Raw genomic sequence first — 16,978 nt, forward strand, 5'->3', positions numbered from 1 at the left:
ATATTTAGTTGCAGAGCTCTTCAGATCAAAAAGATCATTAAAGTCCAAAGTGGCCACATCATCAATCTTTCTTTTGGTGACGTCATACGCAACTTTGTCACAGATACAAAGTCACAATCATGATTGTTGTATTGTGTTTTACGGGCAGCGAAGGAGAATGACCACTTTTGCTGTTTTGGATAATTATGAAAACCTCATCAAACGCTGGTTTCAGATAAGATGTAGTAGTATTCTTTTTTAAATTGTTTCGTCATTTGATGTCTTTCGGTCAATTGGTTAAATTAATGTTTGGCCCCGTATAATATTACTAGTTTTTGTTGATTTTGCTTTTGATTTTGAAAAAAAGATCTTTAAGTTGAAGTCTTATGATACAATATTAAGCAAGACAAGCATAACAAAATATATTACATGAATGTATATAGATATACCACATAAGAATAAAAGGACAAGCAGTTATATATATATATATGCCAATATTTGTCTATTTAGTTGCTCTTAACAAAAAATCTTATTATAACAATTTCATAATCTCGCTGTAGCGAGCTATAATAAGAATCTCAATTTTTACGTAATGAGATTATTCTTGTGTCATGGCGTGCAACAGTATGAAATGTATTACTCTGGACAATAGAATCTTTTCGCGAAGAAAAGCGTTGTGGACATAAGAATCACCATGCAACCCGTGTGAAGAACAACTTTGAGGATGATTGATGAACGTCAGATACATACATGTATGTTCTGTATGATTTCAAGTAGCACCTTAATTTTCATTAAAATGATGCTTTTTCTCTACCCAAATAACAAATATGCATTCATGTGGTATTTTAAAGAATGAATCTGTGCTGAAAAATACACTCTGAAAGATATGATGTGTAAGTATGTAATTCGTCCAAATAATCAGATTATTCGTCTAAACAAACAGCCCGTCGTCCGAAAAAAAAACCAATTCAGCCATTCAATATCACAATATTGAAACACGATTCTTTTTATAAATGTTGTTCCTTTTTTTGCAGTAGTGAACAGAGTAGTTGGTGTCTCTGGTCTGGGATTGTTTCCGCTTTCATCTCCCCCTGTCTTATTTCTTACATTTGATTTCTTTTGTATTCTTTTGTATTTTTTGCGGCTTTCTGTAGTTTTCTGTTTTAAAGTTTTTCTAATTTATATTTTAATGAATGTCTCTTCTTTTTGAAATATTTTTCTTCTTTCATTTCAATCTCAATATGAAGTTACTCAGTTTTTGCATCATTCACCCTGTCCTTTCCGGTGTTTTTTTTTCATTACTACCTTTGAAATCCTATTCTGTATGGTATAAAAACATTTTTTAAAGTAAACTCTTTCATTATCTTTATTGAGTGTCTTTTTTATTGTCTAACAGATAGTACCACATAATAGTTTTTCGTAAACGAACATGACGGGGTTTTTGCAAAATCTTCTCAAGTTCTCAAGAATAGTATTAGTATGTCACATACATCATAGTACATAGTTTGGTCATATCATAAATTCAACGTATCTATTTCAACCACATGTTGCGTTTTTGTAGCTATCCCGCTCATATAAATTTTATATCAGCAATGTTGGGTTTTATCTTGAAAATCCAAGATATACTATCTGCAATTTGTGGGTCGGGTCTCCCAAATTTGTGCATTGGTATCAAAGAAAACTCAAAGTCAGGATTAAAAAAAAACAGGTATCTCCAATTTATGTATTCATTTCGACGATTCTGGCCACTGTAAAAATCATCGGCTTCCCTAAAGCTCATGACCAGCCGATGACCAACTCTGTCAAAGAGGTGATGCAGGGAATTTTTACAATTTTAGTAGATCCATTCAATCGCAATTTCTCGGGCCTTCCGACAGAGCTCGAATGTATTAACATAGAGTCGCTTCTCCCTAAAATAAGTACTAGTATCGGCTAGACAGTCTTGTTTGTCGCTTCTGTGGTATATTTTAGTGTACATTATTGACGTAATACATTTGAGGTGCTTTTTCAAGCCTGCCGTAAAGGACGTCTGAGAAGTTGTGATTTAGATCCATCCCATCAAAACCACACTTGATATAAAATATGGAATTTCAACTTCAGAAAATACCAAAGAAGCTAAAATTGATAACACGAAAATGTGGCCAAAAAGTTGCCTCAATTAATTATGGCACGTCACTGTACTTGTATATTCATTTTGTATGCAATCAAAACAGAAGTAGATCTTGTTGGCAATAAATGTTTTTATTCTATTACCAGCTGTAAACGATAAAGCTATTCAAAGTCAGGTGCTAAAGCATTGGGTTTTTTTAGTGTTGAAACAATATTTACAGTAAGTGGTTGATCATTTTGAACCAGTTCCAATACTGTAACATGTATAAAAAGAATCAGAGAATGCATGCATTGCATGAATAGTTCAGAGAACCATTTCTTGATCTCTCTTTTGGATCTCTGTATTTCATCGACTAACTGGTCTTATAACTCTATTGTAACAATTTGTTTCCGTTTAAATAGTGTAAAAATATCTTGCTGAAACTAAATCACTTATTGTATTCCATCCTGGAGAGAGAGGTGGATTGTCACCCTTGGCTAGCAAATATGGTGTAAGCGAAGCTTGTGTAGCACGACCTCTGGTGAGGGAATGCAAAATAGCACGTACTGTTAATTTTGAGGAAATTATATATTTCCTAAGTAGAAAAACTCATATTGATAATCTCTTAAAAAATACTTAAAAATTACATAAAGTACAGTGTTTTTAACTTGATTAACAAGTATATGAAGTAAACAATTTCAAGTTTGTTCGTTGTAATTTACATAGAAAATTTCAATGACTATAAAGTCCATTTAACACAAATGTCCGCAACTGTTTAAAAAAAGAAGACCCATAGAAGAAGCATTATCCCTTGCCCTCCTTAATGCTCAGGGAGGCGGGTGGGGGTTGGTGGGTGTCACACTGATAATATCTAGCCATCTGGAGACGGTCAAGGTCACAGTACTTCTACTGATCAATGGACCACTTTATCCCAGCAAGGTACAAGTGTACTGCTGTTGTCTTTTGACTGTTTGTTTTTTGTAGACTTAAAACATCAAAACGAGAAACGGTTCACAAAAGTCAGCGTAGGTTTAAAAAGATCAATGATTCGGACAGGCGTCAGTTTCAACTTTCATAAATTAAAAACAACTTTAGGGGCCAATCTTAAACAATGGCATTGAATCGGAAGTGTTATATTTTTGGACTATCAATTTTTTTTTTATAATCAGACGAACAAGCATTTGACCTATTGGCAGCCATGTTTAGAGCACATAACGTAACCATTCTCGTACCTATAATGATTTCTGAAGATAGAATATTGTTTTAATGCCTTCTTTTGAAGCATACAATATCATCGAAATTTACTATTAAAAAGGATGATTTGATCTTATTAACCAATTGAAATAGAGGGGATATTCTCTAGATTTTATTCCTAGCCGGTCAATATTTAAAAAAAAGATATTGACCGGTCAATATTTTCGGACGAGCTAATATCACAATTATTGATATTCGTCTTTAAAAAGTTATATAGTGAGAATATACTACTGAATAAAACAACATTTAATGTTGCCCTCATTTTGTCCAAGTTCTCATTCAGAGCTTTAACTTTTCGAGTTAAGCCGACATAATTCCTCTTCTGGACAATGAGTACTTTGCCCATGCATTTTTAGCACTATACTTATTACAAACAAACGAAATAAAAATTGAAAAAGTATCTAATGATACAAAATTGTATCAACAGTATCATAAGCTATTGCATGATATGATAAAAACCTTAGTCCTAATTCAAGGTCATATAATGTAGTATCACATCATATCATTCTACATCATCTGTCTGCTAGTTATAGAATGCTGTCATCATCTTATGTAAGTGTTTTGAGGTGCGGTCACACGATACGATTTTTAAAGTTAAAGCACTTCTAGTGTCACATGCAGATGAATGTTGGATTTGTGCACATTTAGTCCTTTAAGTGATTTGTCTGAGTGTCTGAGTGTCTCTTTTACTCGTCGATTAGTTCAGTTGGACTCCTTGTCACAACATTCAGGTTAAAAAAAATCCGCAACGCCCCGGACACCTTCCCACCTCCGAAAGTGTCCGCAGATGTAACAGTATTAAATCATATAAATTTAATTGAAAAAAACCCGCATTCAAGGGATTCAACACATGTTCTAATGACCACAGTGAGGTAGCTCGAAGGCCAACAATAAGATAAGTTATTAATTAGGAATGAAAAACTTTAAAGATTTTACGGTAACTGCGGTACTGCTCTTTTGCAGGCAAAACGACATAGTTTGGTAAAATCTGATGTAGCGTCATTTGTTTTATTTACGTCATTTAATTATCTAATTACGAAAACTTGTATTTAAAAAAGTAAAACCGTCCCCGTGCTAAAGTTTTGAGGTATTTTATCATTCAAAAACGTTCAGCACACTCTAATACATGTAGTTGTTTTGTTTCATAAATCAACCTCGAAATGATGTACATAACTTTTTTTGGAGTTTGCACAGTACTTTTCTTAAAAAATTTAAGAAAAAATAAGGGCACGCCGCATTTTGGCATGTGCCCCTGTAAAAACGAATTCGATGATATGGCCATTTTCAAATGATATTAATTCAAAATCATCATATAAGTATCATATTTCAATTTGAATATAAAATCTATTGCTGACTTTTTTAAAAATTATGTTCAGTTGAACAAACAATTTTTTAAATGGGCCCTACTTAAAATCTAATTAGATTATAATTTTATTTTTTGAATAATTTTAATATATTGATATCTGTGATAACTCTAAGTTGTATGAAATTTTAAAAAATCATTATTGTAGAAATAATTATATATTATTCGATATATTCTGAATAGCTTAAAGCTTAACACGACAAATACTTAGGCATTAGCACTCTTGTATATAAACCTTTTGATTTCGTTTCATCCGATTGCTCACCAGAAACCCATGGCCAATATTTGTAGTATGACTTTACGTTGTCTTTTACCGCAATTCCTTGTGTTGTGAAATTGATTTTGGTTTAAAGATACATATACATGTATATGCGTCCATCTTTTACATTTCAGAAGAAAAATGTAAACATTTCTTGAACTGGCTTGTTTCTGCCCAAAACTTTCTAAAGCAATAAATATGACGTTCACCGTGTTGTTTTTTTTTTATGCAATTTACGCATACAAGGACAAAACAATGCATTTTGAAATCACTTTGAACTGCGCAGCTACAGTCTTAAATTCAAGATTTCAAATATGAAAAAATATAAAAGGATGCCATTAGTGTCTATTCTACAACCATTTGTTGAAAAAAAGGTCAAAGCTTGCTTATTTAAGTTGTAACTTTGTCTCAAAAGCGGGTACCCCATTCTTAAAATGAGTCTGAAAAACCATTAATTTGCACAAGATATTTTTGTCTGTTTCTATGGAGGTATATTTAAGTTATATTTTCATTGAATAATATATGTATATTTTTTCTTTAGGGCAATCAATATTTTGTACCCCAATCCTCCTCCTAAAAGAATTTTATTTAATTTCATACTCACAGAACTAAAACAAAACAATTGGAACTGGTATAGAGATGTCTGTCACATTCATTCCATATTGTTAATAATACACAAGAGGAAAAAACCCATAAAACAAACAAGAAACAAAAAGAAAAGTTATCAGTCAAATATTTCTTTCCAACTATCCCACTGTTTTTCAAATTTATGCACTTTAGAACTTTAAATTGCAGCATACCTTTCAACATTAAATTTTATCTTTAAATGACCAAGAAAACCAATCAGTGTTGGCACCTTGTTCCACATCAGACAAGAAAATAAGTATTGTTTCATAGATAGAATAATAAAATTAATTTGTTATGACTTGTCAATGGAACTTCACCGAATATGATATTTAATACATTATACCCAATCCTTTCAGAAGTCTTTCTGTAAATATGAAGACTCAGTTCACTCCACAGAGTATGAATTATATCACAAAAAAAACCCCATTGACTATGGTTTCTACACTTTTGTTACAAACCCACAGCTGTCAAAAGACTTGATATTAATTTTTTTAAGGTAATACCCAACTGGAAGAATTCTGTGTAAATTCTGAACTGTATTCACTGAACAGAAAAATCATGAGTTGTTTTAAAACAAATCTTAAAAGCATCATTTACTGAAATATCATCTACACCATATGGAGTTAGTTCTGCCCTCCATTCATTTATAGCAGTTGGGACATCCTCTTTCTCGTTCGAATAGTTGTAAATAATTTTAGTGCATTTTTCTGATATTAAAACAGGTTTCCAAAAAAAAAAACTGGCAGGGATTAGGAATTTTTTTGACAGAACTCCTGTCAATAGATAATAATTTCAAATATTTAAAATTGATGTTGTAATGCTATTATATTGCATAAAACATATATCATTGAGGTTATATATGCGTTTAAATACATCAAAAACTAAAAGATTACAATCCTCATCAAGAAAATCTTGCACAACCTTTACCACACTTTTATACCAGGATTTATAAAAAATTGGTTTTTTGGCTACTTTTATATTGGAATTATACCATACTGGAACATTTAAAAGGTTGTCTTTAATGGTTGGGTGGTTATTAATCGTTTTTATATAACATGACGAAGAATAGAGAACATCTTTCGAAAAAAGCATTGTTTTCTTTATGTAGGCATTCCACTATAAAAGTGTCTCCAAAATCATATCATTTCTGTAAAAAATCATATCCATTGATGGTGTAATAATATCCACCCAAGGTTTATATGATTTTGTAAACCTTTTTATCCATGAACATTTAACGGCCTATCCCCCCCCCCTTCTGCCATCAGTTTGTGTTATAAATAATTTACTTATGTGTTTGAATGCATAGTTTACCTTGCATAATATTCTGCTCTACATATTATATATGTTGCAGTTGGTTTTAACATATGTTTCTTAGTTACAGTATTTTGATTTTTGTTCTACTTGAATTATTGGTATGTACTGATGTTCATCAATGTTTATATGTTTTGATCAGGATATAATCATATTCTGATCAATAAAATTTCAACACATTTGTGAGTTTGTTTGATGTGTAGGTAGGAGAATGAGAAGGCATAAAGTTGTTTATATCAACCATTTTCATACCCCCTGAAAAATAGTTTTGTGTTATAATTGATCTCTTAACATTATCTACCTTAGATTTCCACAAAAGTTCAAAGATACATTTATATAGGTATAAAATTGTCTCCCTTTTTGGAGTAGGCAGTGAAATAAACAAGTGGTTTAATTTTGGGATAAGCACACTTTTAATAACAGTAACTCTGCCAATAGGAGTAAGAATTCTTCGTCCTGTGTCTAAGTTAATACTTGCCCTATCTTCACCAAACTTGCATTGATGATGCATCAGGATCTACTTATGAATTTGAAAGACTTGAATGCTGAATCTGGGCCATGAATTTTAGATGCTGGAGGAGGTTAAGGTTTTTGGGGCTGGTTAAAGTTTTAAAGCTGATGCCTTCTGATGATTATATCTTAGTTAATACTGGTCCTATCTTCACCAAAGTTGCATGGACGATGCACCTTATAATACTGATGCGCCTGGCAGGCTTGAATGATGACTTTGAGCTATAGGTTTCGGATGCTGGATGAGGTTAAGGTTTTAGAGCTGGTCAAAGTTTTTGGAGCAGATGCCCTCTGATGATCATATCTTAGTTATTATTGGTTCAAAATTTATCAGATTTGAGTGATTCTGATGCAATCCACAGGTGTGTATGCTGAATCAGAGCCAAAGGTTTTAGATGCTGGAGAAAGTTTAGTTTTTTTAGGAACAGGTCACATGTTTGATAGATAATTGTACCATTTCAAACATGTATGGTTGATTTAACTATATAAATAAATCGCAGAGGTAGCTTAAGATACATAGCCTTACAGCCTGATCTTCATTAACAAGGATGCTAAAACACTTCCTACCTCAATCATTGATGTTAAATGATATAACATGATTCCTATGAAGTAGTATTGTATGATATAATACACTGTTGTATTATATGAAACAATAATAAATCATATAATGTTATACAATGATACAATATCATAAATTATTAAAAATATCATACTATATCATATTATATAATATCATATGTAACAATATTGTAATGTATTATGTGATATGATATTGTATCGTATGAATCTATATTGTATCATATATTATGTCATGATTTTTATGACATAATGAAATACAATAATGAATAAAACAATTCAATACCGTAATATAATATAAGAAACAAAGTCTTATTTTGATATGATGTCATATCATATGTTATAATATCAAATTGTATCATTATATGTAACAGTTTTATATTGTATCATATTATATACATGTATTATGTGACATAATGTTGTATAGTATCATGTAATGCAATATCGTATTTAATAGTAGTCTATTGATAGATATTATATCCTACAATACCATTTGAAATTACAATAATGATTATCAAACAAATTCTTAAAATATGATATATACGATATTTTGTCCAACCACACTACAGTATCCATGAATATTCAAGATCATTAACTATGATTTTCATAAAATATGATTAAGGTTGTCTCATAAAGGTGATGCCTCGTCTCGGCGAGCTTTGTAATGTGTAATTACCTATGCAATGGAAGAGAGTGTCCCTCCACCGGGTTGGACGTTCTTCAAACCCAACCCCTCCCTGAGATTAATTTCATGATTTAAATATTTATTTCACTCTTGTTAAATTCATTTAACCCCCCCCCCATTTTCTAACTCTCGTTACCCCCCCCCCCCTCCCTCTTGTGAATTCAAAGCTTATGCCCGCTTTTGAAGAAATTGCTAGTGCACTGTCGTAGGGGTAGCTTTGTTACTAGTCTTTATGTGTTCTATAAAACTCTTTTTTGATTTTTGACACATTAATGGTCATGAAGATTGTACCCTCCTTTAGTGAAAATGATGGATTATTATGACTTATTTATGCTGTTAACTAATTAATTAAGGCCAATAGAAAAAAATGTCTCGATAGACGCAATTAAGTTTTGGTACAATGTTTATAATATCTAAATTCGATTGACAGCTCTTGCTCAAATAACCAGTGTTAAAACACAAAAAATTGAGTCCGTAATTCTAGAAGAATGGATGATATTGATTTTGATATGATATGATGATGGTACTACATATTTTCTTTTATCTCATACTTTTGGTGTATACTACCCGTGTGATAAACCTTTGCGTTATCAAACGGGTGATTCTCGCTCCAACGCTTCAGTGACCTATTTTCGAACATTTGCTAGTTTTTCAACATAACTATATCTACTACAACAAATTGATATAAAGTTTAGCCCCCCCCCCCTCCACTTTCAAGTCGCTTCCGACGCCACTGTGTAGTTTATAAAACTGCAAATTACGTTAAATATCAAGGACTGACGACGCGATGATAACAGAAAGCTTGGTTGTGTTTATATACAAGAACCTACCGAAATAATGTTTCTTAAGACCTATTTCCACCACCTTATTCAATATTTTCAGTTTCGAATTATTTGGCTAGTTTCCGTTTTATAAAACATCGACAAATGTTCCTCGTTCGAGTCAATTTAAACCAACGAGCATTCGCTACTTTGTGTATCTCAATAAATTTAATTATTCAAGTCTTCTGGTCAGTATTTCCATTTAATCAAGTGATTAAGCTCTAAGAAAAATTATTTAGTGATAAAAAATTATTTTAAGGTTTACTTCAGTGAAACTTTACATTAAAACCGTTAGATTTATTTTCGAAATGTGTACTAAATTGTATTGCACAAGTTCACAATAACCGCATAACACAACGTTTCATCATATTTTTTAAACGTTGAAAAAAATCAATTCGGGTCTTATAAGGGACTGGTCTCGAAAGCTTTATAATATATATCAAAGTGTATGAGATAAATAGTACATCTATACTTGAAATAAATTGTTTGACACTACATGTACTACCATGAATTATTCCCAGAACATGTTTGCTATACATGTTAGCATATAGCAGGTTTCTGTTGTTTATGCTGGGGTATTTTGATTTTGGCTTAAATACATGGAAGAAGGACGTGAATTAAAGATGGAAATGAAAATTTTATTGTAACACTATTTAAAAAAAATATTTATTTCTTTGTTATAGATATGATTCTCAAAAATGCATGGGCAAAGTGCTCATTGTGAATAATCAGACCTATTCTGCTAAAAAGAAGGTATACGATGCTAAAAAGGGTGTAGACAAGGTAGACGATGCTCAAAAAGGCATAGACAAGGAAGACGATGCTGAAAAGGATGTAGACTGTCGCCCCATAAATAAAGATGAAGAAGATAAGAAGGTGAAAGAATTGATTAAGACATTGAAAGGTTTGGGGTTCACAGTTCTTGGCGATGAAGAACAAAAGAACAAAACCAAAGAAGAGTTTATTGACTTGTTAAAGAATGGTAAGTATACATTGAAATAATTGGGCACTTCCAGTTCTTTTAAAGAATATAATTAAAAAGTACATGACAATGTACTTGTTGCAATTCATTGTTTTGAATATTTTATATTAAAAAGATATTAACTAAATCTAGCCAGTAATTTTTATTGTTTGTGCCGCCCTCTTTTAATTTTTTATATTCACTCATGATTATTGTTGTTAAAATTTTTCATTTTCATTTAGTTGCTGCAAGAGAAGATTTAAAGGATGACTATTGTTTTATTTGCATAGTCTTGTCTTATGGACAAGATGGCGTAATTACTTGTTATGATGAGACTCATTCACCCAAAGATCCAACAGCAGATATGCAACTACCTGTTTCTGAACTTCAAGGATGTCTTAAGGGAGACAAATGTAAAAAGCTTCTATTGAAACCCAAGATATTCATGTTACAGGTGAATATAATGCCTCATTTCAATTTTAATGTTAATACAAACGCTTCCAAAACCTATATTCATCAGATACCTGTAAAGTGCGAAACGAAATGAAACGAAACAAAACGAAATTTACCGAAACGAAACAAAATCTACCGAAACGAAACCTACTGAAACGAAACAGAACAAAATAAAAACAAAATGAAAATCAAAACGAAACTTACCGAAACGAAACGAAATCAAATAAAAAACGAAACATAACAGAGTGTTAATATTTAAGATCAAGATGCATAATATTAATGTTATATCAGAATTTCAAAACTATTTGTAAGTATTCATGTAAAATAATTAATCTACAGCATAAATTGTAATCGTTCTAAATTTGGCGTGTCCGATATTTGGCGGTAAATGATTTTTCAACAAGTTAGCGTGGATTTGATTTAGCGCATTCCTTTATGCATCTATCTACCGCATAGCACCCTAACTCCGTCATTACCCTAACTCCGTCACTTTCGGGAAACTCCTCGCCGTTTGAAATCAAGTGCGATTATGACGTCATTTTTTGCATGTCAAAAATCCTTAATCAATTGTCAACAATTTACAACGTTTAAATTTAAGAAGGTGTTCAAACATAACAAAATTACACCCTGTTCATTTTATGCAACAATAATTGCGTGAAATCAGCTAACACCTTTTTACGGGTGCACTAAAATAACGATATTTCTGACATGCGGGCCTATTTGATTATTTACTGTGGTCAGTCATTTTAAGAGAGGTCAAAATGAAACATTCACATGTAATTTATTTTTTATTAAGGTTATTAATACATTTTTTCAGTCCGCAATAGCCTTTATGCACTACACTGATGATAACGTCAAATCGCTCATGCCGAAATTTTTGCCTTATACAGGGTTACAGATATATACGGTGTGTCGGTAATTATAGAATATGCTACATTTATTAAAAATGTAATAAATAGATAACATAACCATTAATATATTCATTATTGATATGATATATTTGAAACATGTAAGGACAGAAATCAAACGACATCCATACATTCTGAAAAGGTCATTGTGATTGTTGTTACAAGGACCATTTTTTTTTATTCTGGCGATCATTTCACTTTGATGAAATGATATACAATTTAAATTGTATACACCAATTTTACTTATTATAACTTGCCTTAGATACAAGTTGAGTTTAAACTAAATTGTTAATGTGTCTTCATTTCCTGGCGTATCATAGATCATGTGGGTGACGGAGTTAGGTTCATAAGTTATGATAGCACGTGTGATAAACGTCGTATTCAGAAGGCTTATTTGAATAATAATAAAAATATTTTTGTAAATAATTTTATAAATTATAACGTTTCATGTTATATTTATTGATTGCAATTGATAAAAATCGCAAAAAATAAGTTGCAGAGAAACGCGGACTGTTTTCTGCATATGGTGACGGAGTTTGGGTACTCGGGGATATATGTTTTTTTTTCGGCGATGTACTTGATTTATTGGAAGCCGCATTTCGCCAAAAAATGCAAATTTATAAAAAAAAAAACCACAGCCAAATGTGATGTTAGCAGTAAATTTGAAAAACTATTACAGTTGGAAAAAGTTGAATGTGGCTCAAAGGAGGGTGGGCAGCCAGGGAGACAAGGGAGACAAGCGCCGTCAGTAAAAATTCCACGAGAAGCAGATTTTTTGATATATACCAGTGAAAGAGATCAGGGTAATTTTTTTAAAAAATTCAGTAGTTCTCATACATGTATGAATTAATTCATACTGCATGGTCATACATTGTAATTTTATCCATAAGCAGCATAAACATGATAAGGTTTAATATTAGATACTGGTTAAGTGGATGTAAATAACCAATTAGCCTAATGTTAAACCAAGTTTATAACCTCTTAGCATTCATTGATATAATGTCAGTTTACTAGCTTGTAATGTATTTAAAAGCTATCACAACCTGGAATGAAGGATTAAAAAAATATGTCCTGGAACCTGAACAACCCTTGGAGATCCAAACACTCCTGACACGGATGAATGGTCTATATTGGGAATATTACATGAACGAAGAGCAAATGAGGATGGATACACCCTGTGTGACCTCTCTTCTTACCAGAGAAGCTTATCTGAAGAAATAGGAATCAAGCCCAAAATAACATAGTTCGTTGTCCTATGTGCCATCAATCAGTTTGTATATGTGTGTGGTAAATTACTCAAGTAATGATTAAATTGTTGGCAGTATGATAATGGTGATGTTATAATATATATGCAATTAGCATGGATAATTTAACAAAACGTACACATATATGGTGTAGATTAAGTGTTTAAAAAAAAGTTTGGTTAAAAACAACTCAGATATTGAGAAAAAACGATCATAATGCTTGAGGGATATGGATCCTTTTTCTTACTTTTACGATCAATTTATTAAGATGTTAAAAAAAAAGATGTAAATATAAGATGTTTTCTTTGATAATTCATGCGGGTTATGAAGGTAGCGATCATTTCTAACGCGGGTAATGCATTTTTTTCTGCAATGTCGCCAACTTTATATCCAATATAAATTACCAAAGAAAGCATTTTATTGTTAAAATGTTTAAAAATCTCATGTGTGTATATTTACATTATGTGTATATCGTTATTACATTAGCCTATTGCCTTTTTGTACGTTTCTGTAGATTAGATTTAACAGTGTTGCTGACTCACAAAGTAATACAATGTAATTAAGTTTTTATGCGTTCTCTCTTTTTAATATAATTAAGTGTTTTGTCGATAAAATATCTATACTTGTATCTAGCTATAAGTGCTATCTATCATTAATGCTATATAATCTGTGCTTGATCATAAAGTCATTAAGATCTGATCATCAAATTCGTCCCAAGCAATAATATTTTTTCACAAGGATTTGGTTTTTTTAATTGAAAAGTGTTCTTGTCCTCAAGAGTTTTATAGCTTTATTGGTCCCGATTTTTCACATGTCTAAACTTTGCTCAATCATCAAATAATTTTTATGCAAAGATAATTTTTATAACCAGTGTGAGAAACTGGAACCTCTGATTGCTCAAGAAATAGCACAAATTACTATTGTCTAACAATATGCTACTTATTCAGGTATCATTAATGATGTTGACTGTATATTACCAGGACTGTAGTGATAGATTTCAACGTCATTTGTAAAAACAGAGGAAGATATTGAACCTTTTCAATTACGATATTTTTATATGCATGTTAATATATGTTGCCAGAACATACTTATACTCATTGTGCATAATAAAAAGTGGTAAAGAATGATTATTGTTATATAACTGTAGCTTTTATACATTATTAAAAATAAACTTTTCCCATTTCCTATATTTGTTTGGGGGGTGTTGGGGTGTGGGCAATGATATATATATATATATATATATATATATATATATATATATATATATATATATATATATATATATATATATATATATATATATATATATATATATATATATATATATATATACTTTTGCATTATTTTTTATAGTGATAATTTGATATTATTCATTGCCTAAGTAAATGGAAGAGCCGGTTCATATTTGGCACTTCTCCATATTTGGTCATATCATGCAGTTAGCATGCTGATTTTAGCCAGATTTAAAACTTGAATGCACATCCTTTTGCAGTTATCGCGGGGATAAATACAATAGAAACAAAAGAACAGTACTTCATTGCTCTTAATAAATCTGTATAGGCTTTTAACACATAAATTTATAACTTGAAATTGCGTTGGATTAAAAACAAGTTTGAATTTCGAAACCAACAGATACATTTATGATTAGTGCAGATATAATCTTTTTTGATATTCTTAAAGTTTTTGATAGTTTTTTGGATATACAAAACAGTGCAAGCAAAATATTAATGTACATGACGGTCAGATGTGCGTAAACTGTTTAACATACTTTCTTTTCTACGAAACAAAAAAAAATTGAGAACAGCATAATAAAGAAAAATACAAAGTTATAATGTATCATTCGTGGAAATTTTGCTAACAAAATCTTTAGCAGGAAAAGAAAAAAACTAGAGTTGTTGCTCTTTGCATCTAAGAAATAGGTTCCTACTTCGTAGTGACTTTAAAACCTGTTTCGAACCAAAATTCAGCAAAAATTGGACGGTTTTGCGGAATTTGATACATTTCAGCCAACCGTCAGGTTATACCATTTACTAAATCGCAATTGATCATTTAGAAATATTCCTGCATTATCTAAGTTCTTGATGGAATGTTTCTGCATTATATATGTTCTTTAAATAAATTTGTGCGTGTGCTTTCAACATTGTTGATTGAAAAGATATGTGACATATATAATCATAACATTGAGGTCAGAAGCTAGAGTAGACTCAAACAACTAAAGTTGTGAATTCATGATTATCGTTGTAAATAACTTTCCTGGGCTGCGCAACTGTATGGGCAAAGCGAATAAATACGCTCATCTCCGTGGTAACCAAATAACCGGCATCACGATGGAAGCTTATGCTGCAATCAGTTGTTTCAGTTTGGAATGGGAAGGGAGAAAGACGAATTAGATTCGAGAAGAAGTCAGTAGCATCGAGACTGGCGGATGTTAGTCAATACTAGTATATTAACAAAGATATGAAGCTTTATGTCGTGGCAGAACAGTTCTCAAAAGATCTAGATCACTAGAAAATTCTTCACGAACCCTCTCATAAACTGTATTTTATGTTGTCGACCTCTTTAAAAAATAAATAAAAGAGAACTTAAAGTATCTATCTTACGTTTTACAAGATTTAAAATGGAACTTATGAAAAAAAGAAGATTTAATTTTAACAAAATTCACATTTAAATATTATGACGTTATAATGGAATTTGGCACAAAAAAGACACATTTTTATAATGTTCATTATGTACGGGTAGCGAAGGAGAATGAACACTTTTGGACAATTGATAAAACTTCCATCAAACGCTAGTTTCAGGTAAGGTGTAGCAGTATTCTGTTTTAAACTGTGTCGTGAATGTCTTTCGGTCGATTGGCTAAATTAACGTTGGCCTCGTTTAATTAGTTCTTATTTTGTAATTTGCTCGGTTTTGTTAAGGATCTTTAGGTTTTATTTCAATCATTTACATTGATATACTGTGTAAGCAGTTATAGAAATAAGCCAATATGTGTCTTTTAAGTTGTACTGAACAGAGAATCTCATTATAACTATTTTATGTATATTCGTTTTATATAATAACATATTATAATCTCCATGTAGCAATCGAGAATTTCTTTTTTAAAAATTATCCATTTTTAAGTAATGAGATTATTATTAATTTATGTCATGGCGTGCAGTAGTATGGAATGTATTACTCTAGTCAACAGCGTAGCTTGATGAGAATTTTTTTTATCAAAAAGAAGCGCTATTGTCACATAAATCACACAGCGATCAGTGTACAGTGTAAAGAACAACTTTGAGAATGATTGATGAACATCAGTGATATTCTGAATGATTTCAAGAAGTCCTTTAATTTCCTTTAAAATGGATTTTCTTTTCCACTAAGAGAAACAAATCTGCATTCATATGGAATTTTAAAAAATGAATTTGTGCTGAAAAAATAAATTAAAAAGCTACAAAATTTAAACTCATTTGATCTGCGATGTAATAGTTTGTTTCTTTTTAAAAGTTCCTTGCGGGAAACTCTTTTATATACGTTTTTGATTAGGGTAGCTATGAAATTTACTCTGTTTAAGTTTGCTGTTAGGATTAAATTTTCTACCATTTCTTTTAATGTTAGCTTGAATGATTATACAATATACAAAATCATATATATATATTTTCATAGTTAAACCTATATAATTTTAATAAAGTATATTAGATACTGGCGGATTCTCTATTATTCTTGTATTTTTAAGCAATAATACTAGCAAATTTCTGTGACAAATTCAGTCCATCCAACTGTCTAATGCATTCTTGGTTTATTCATAGAAATTTCAGAATAGTTTAAAAATTAAAAAAATAATTATAATTCGAAAACATGATGTTTATTAATCAAAAAATCAGGTGAAGAAACATACAGTAACTCACAAAATTAATAAAACATTCTTTCCCTCGCTCCGGGATTTGGTCCGTATC

The 16,978-nt window shown here is 31.1% G+C and overlaps 1 protein-coding gene across 4 annotated transcripts in view; it reads left to right on the forward strand.

Annotated features, from left to right (window-relative positions):
* Positions 1-14,227, forward strand: part of LOC105322179 (caspase-3) — a 46,142-nt gene extending 31,915 nt beyond the window's left edge. For 3 of the 4 annotated variants that reach the window (XM_066075373.1, XM_066075372.1, XM_066075374.1), the window contains exons 6-9: positions 10,158-10,456; positions 10,678-10,889; positions 12,476-12,599; positions 12,830-14,227. In XM_066075373.1, the coding sequence (XP_065931445.1) occupies positions 10,158-10,456; positions 10,678-10,889; positions 12,476-12,599; positions 12,830-13,017 (823 nt within the window). In that variant the 3' untranslated portion in view covers positions 13,018-14,227. The remainder of the gene's footprint in view (positions 1-10,157; positions 10,457-10,677; positions 10,890-12,475; positions 12,600-12,829) is intronic. The other variant, XM_066075375.1, reaches the window with a different exon arrangement.
* Positions 14,228-16,978: the final 2,751 nt, after the last annotated feature.

Source organism: Magallana gigas, chromosome 2 (assembly GCF_963853765.1).
Source record: "Magallana gigas chromosome 2, xbMagGiga1.1, whole genome shotgun sequence".
Classification (NCBI taxonomy): Eukaryota; Metazoa; Mollusca; class Bivalvia; order Ostreida; family Ostreidae; genus Magallana; species Magallana gigas.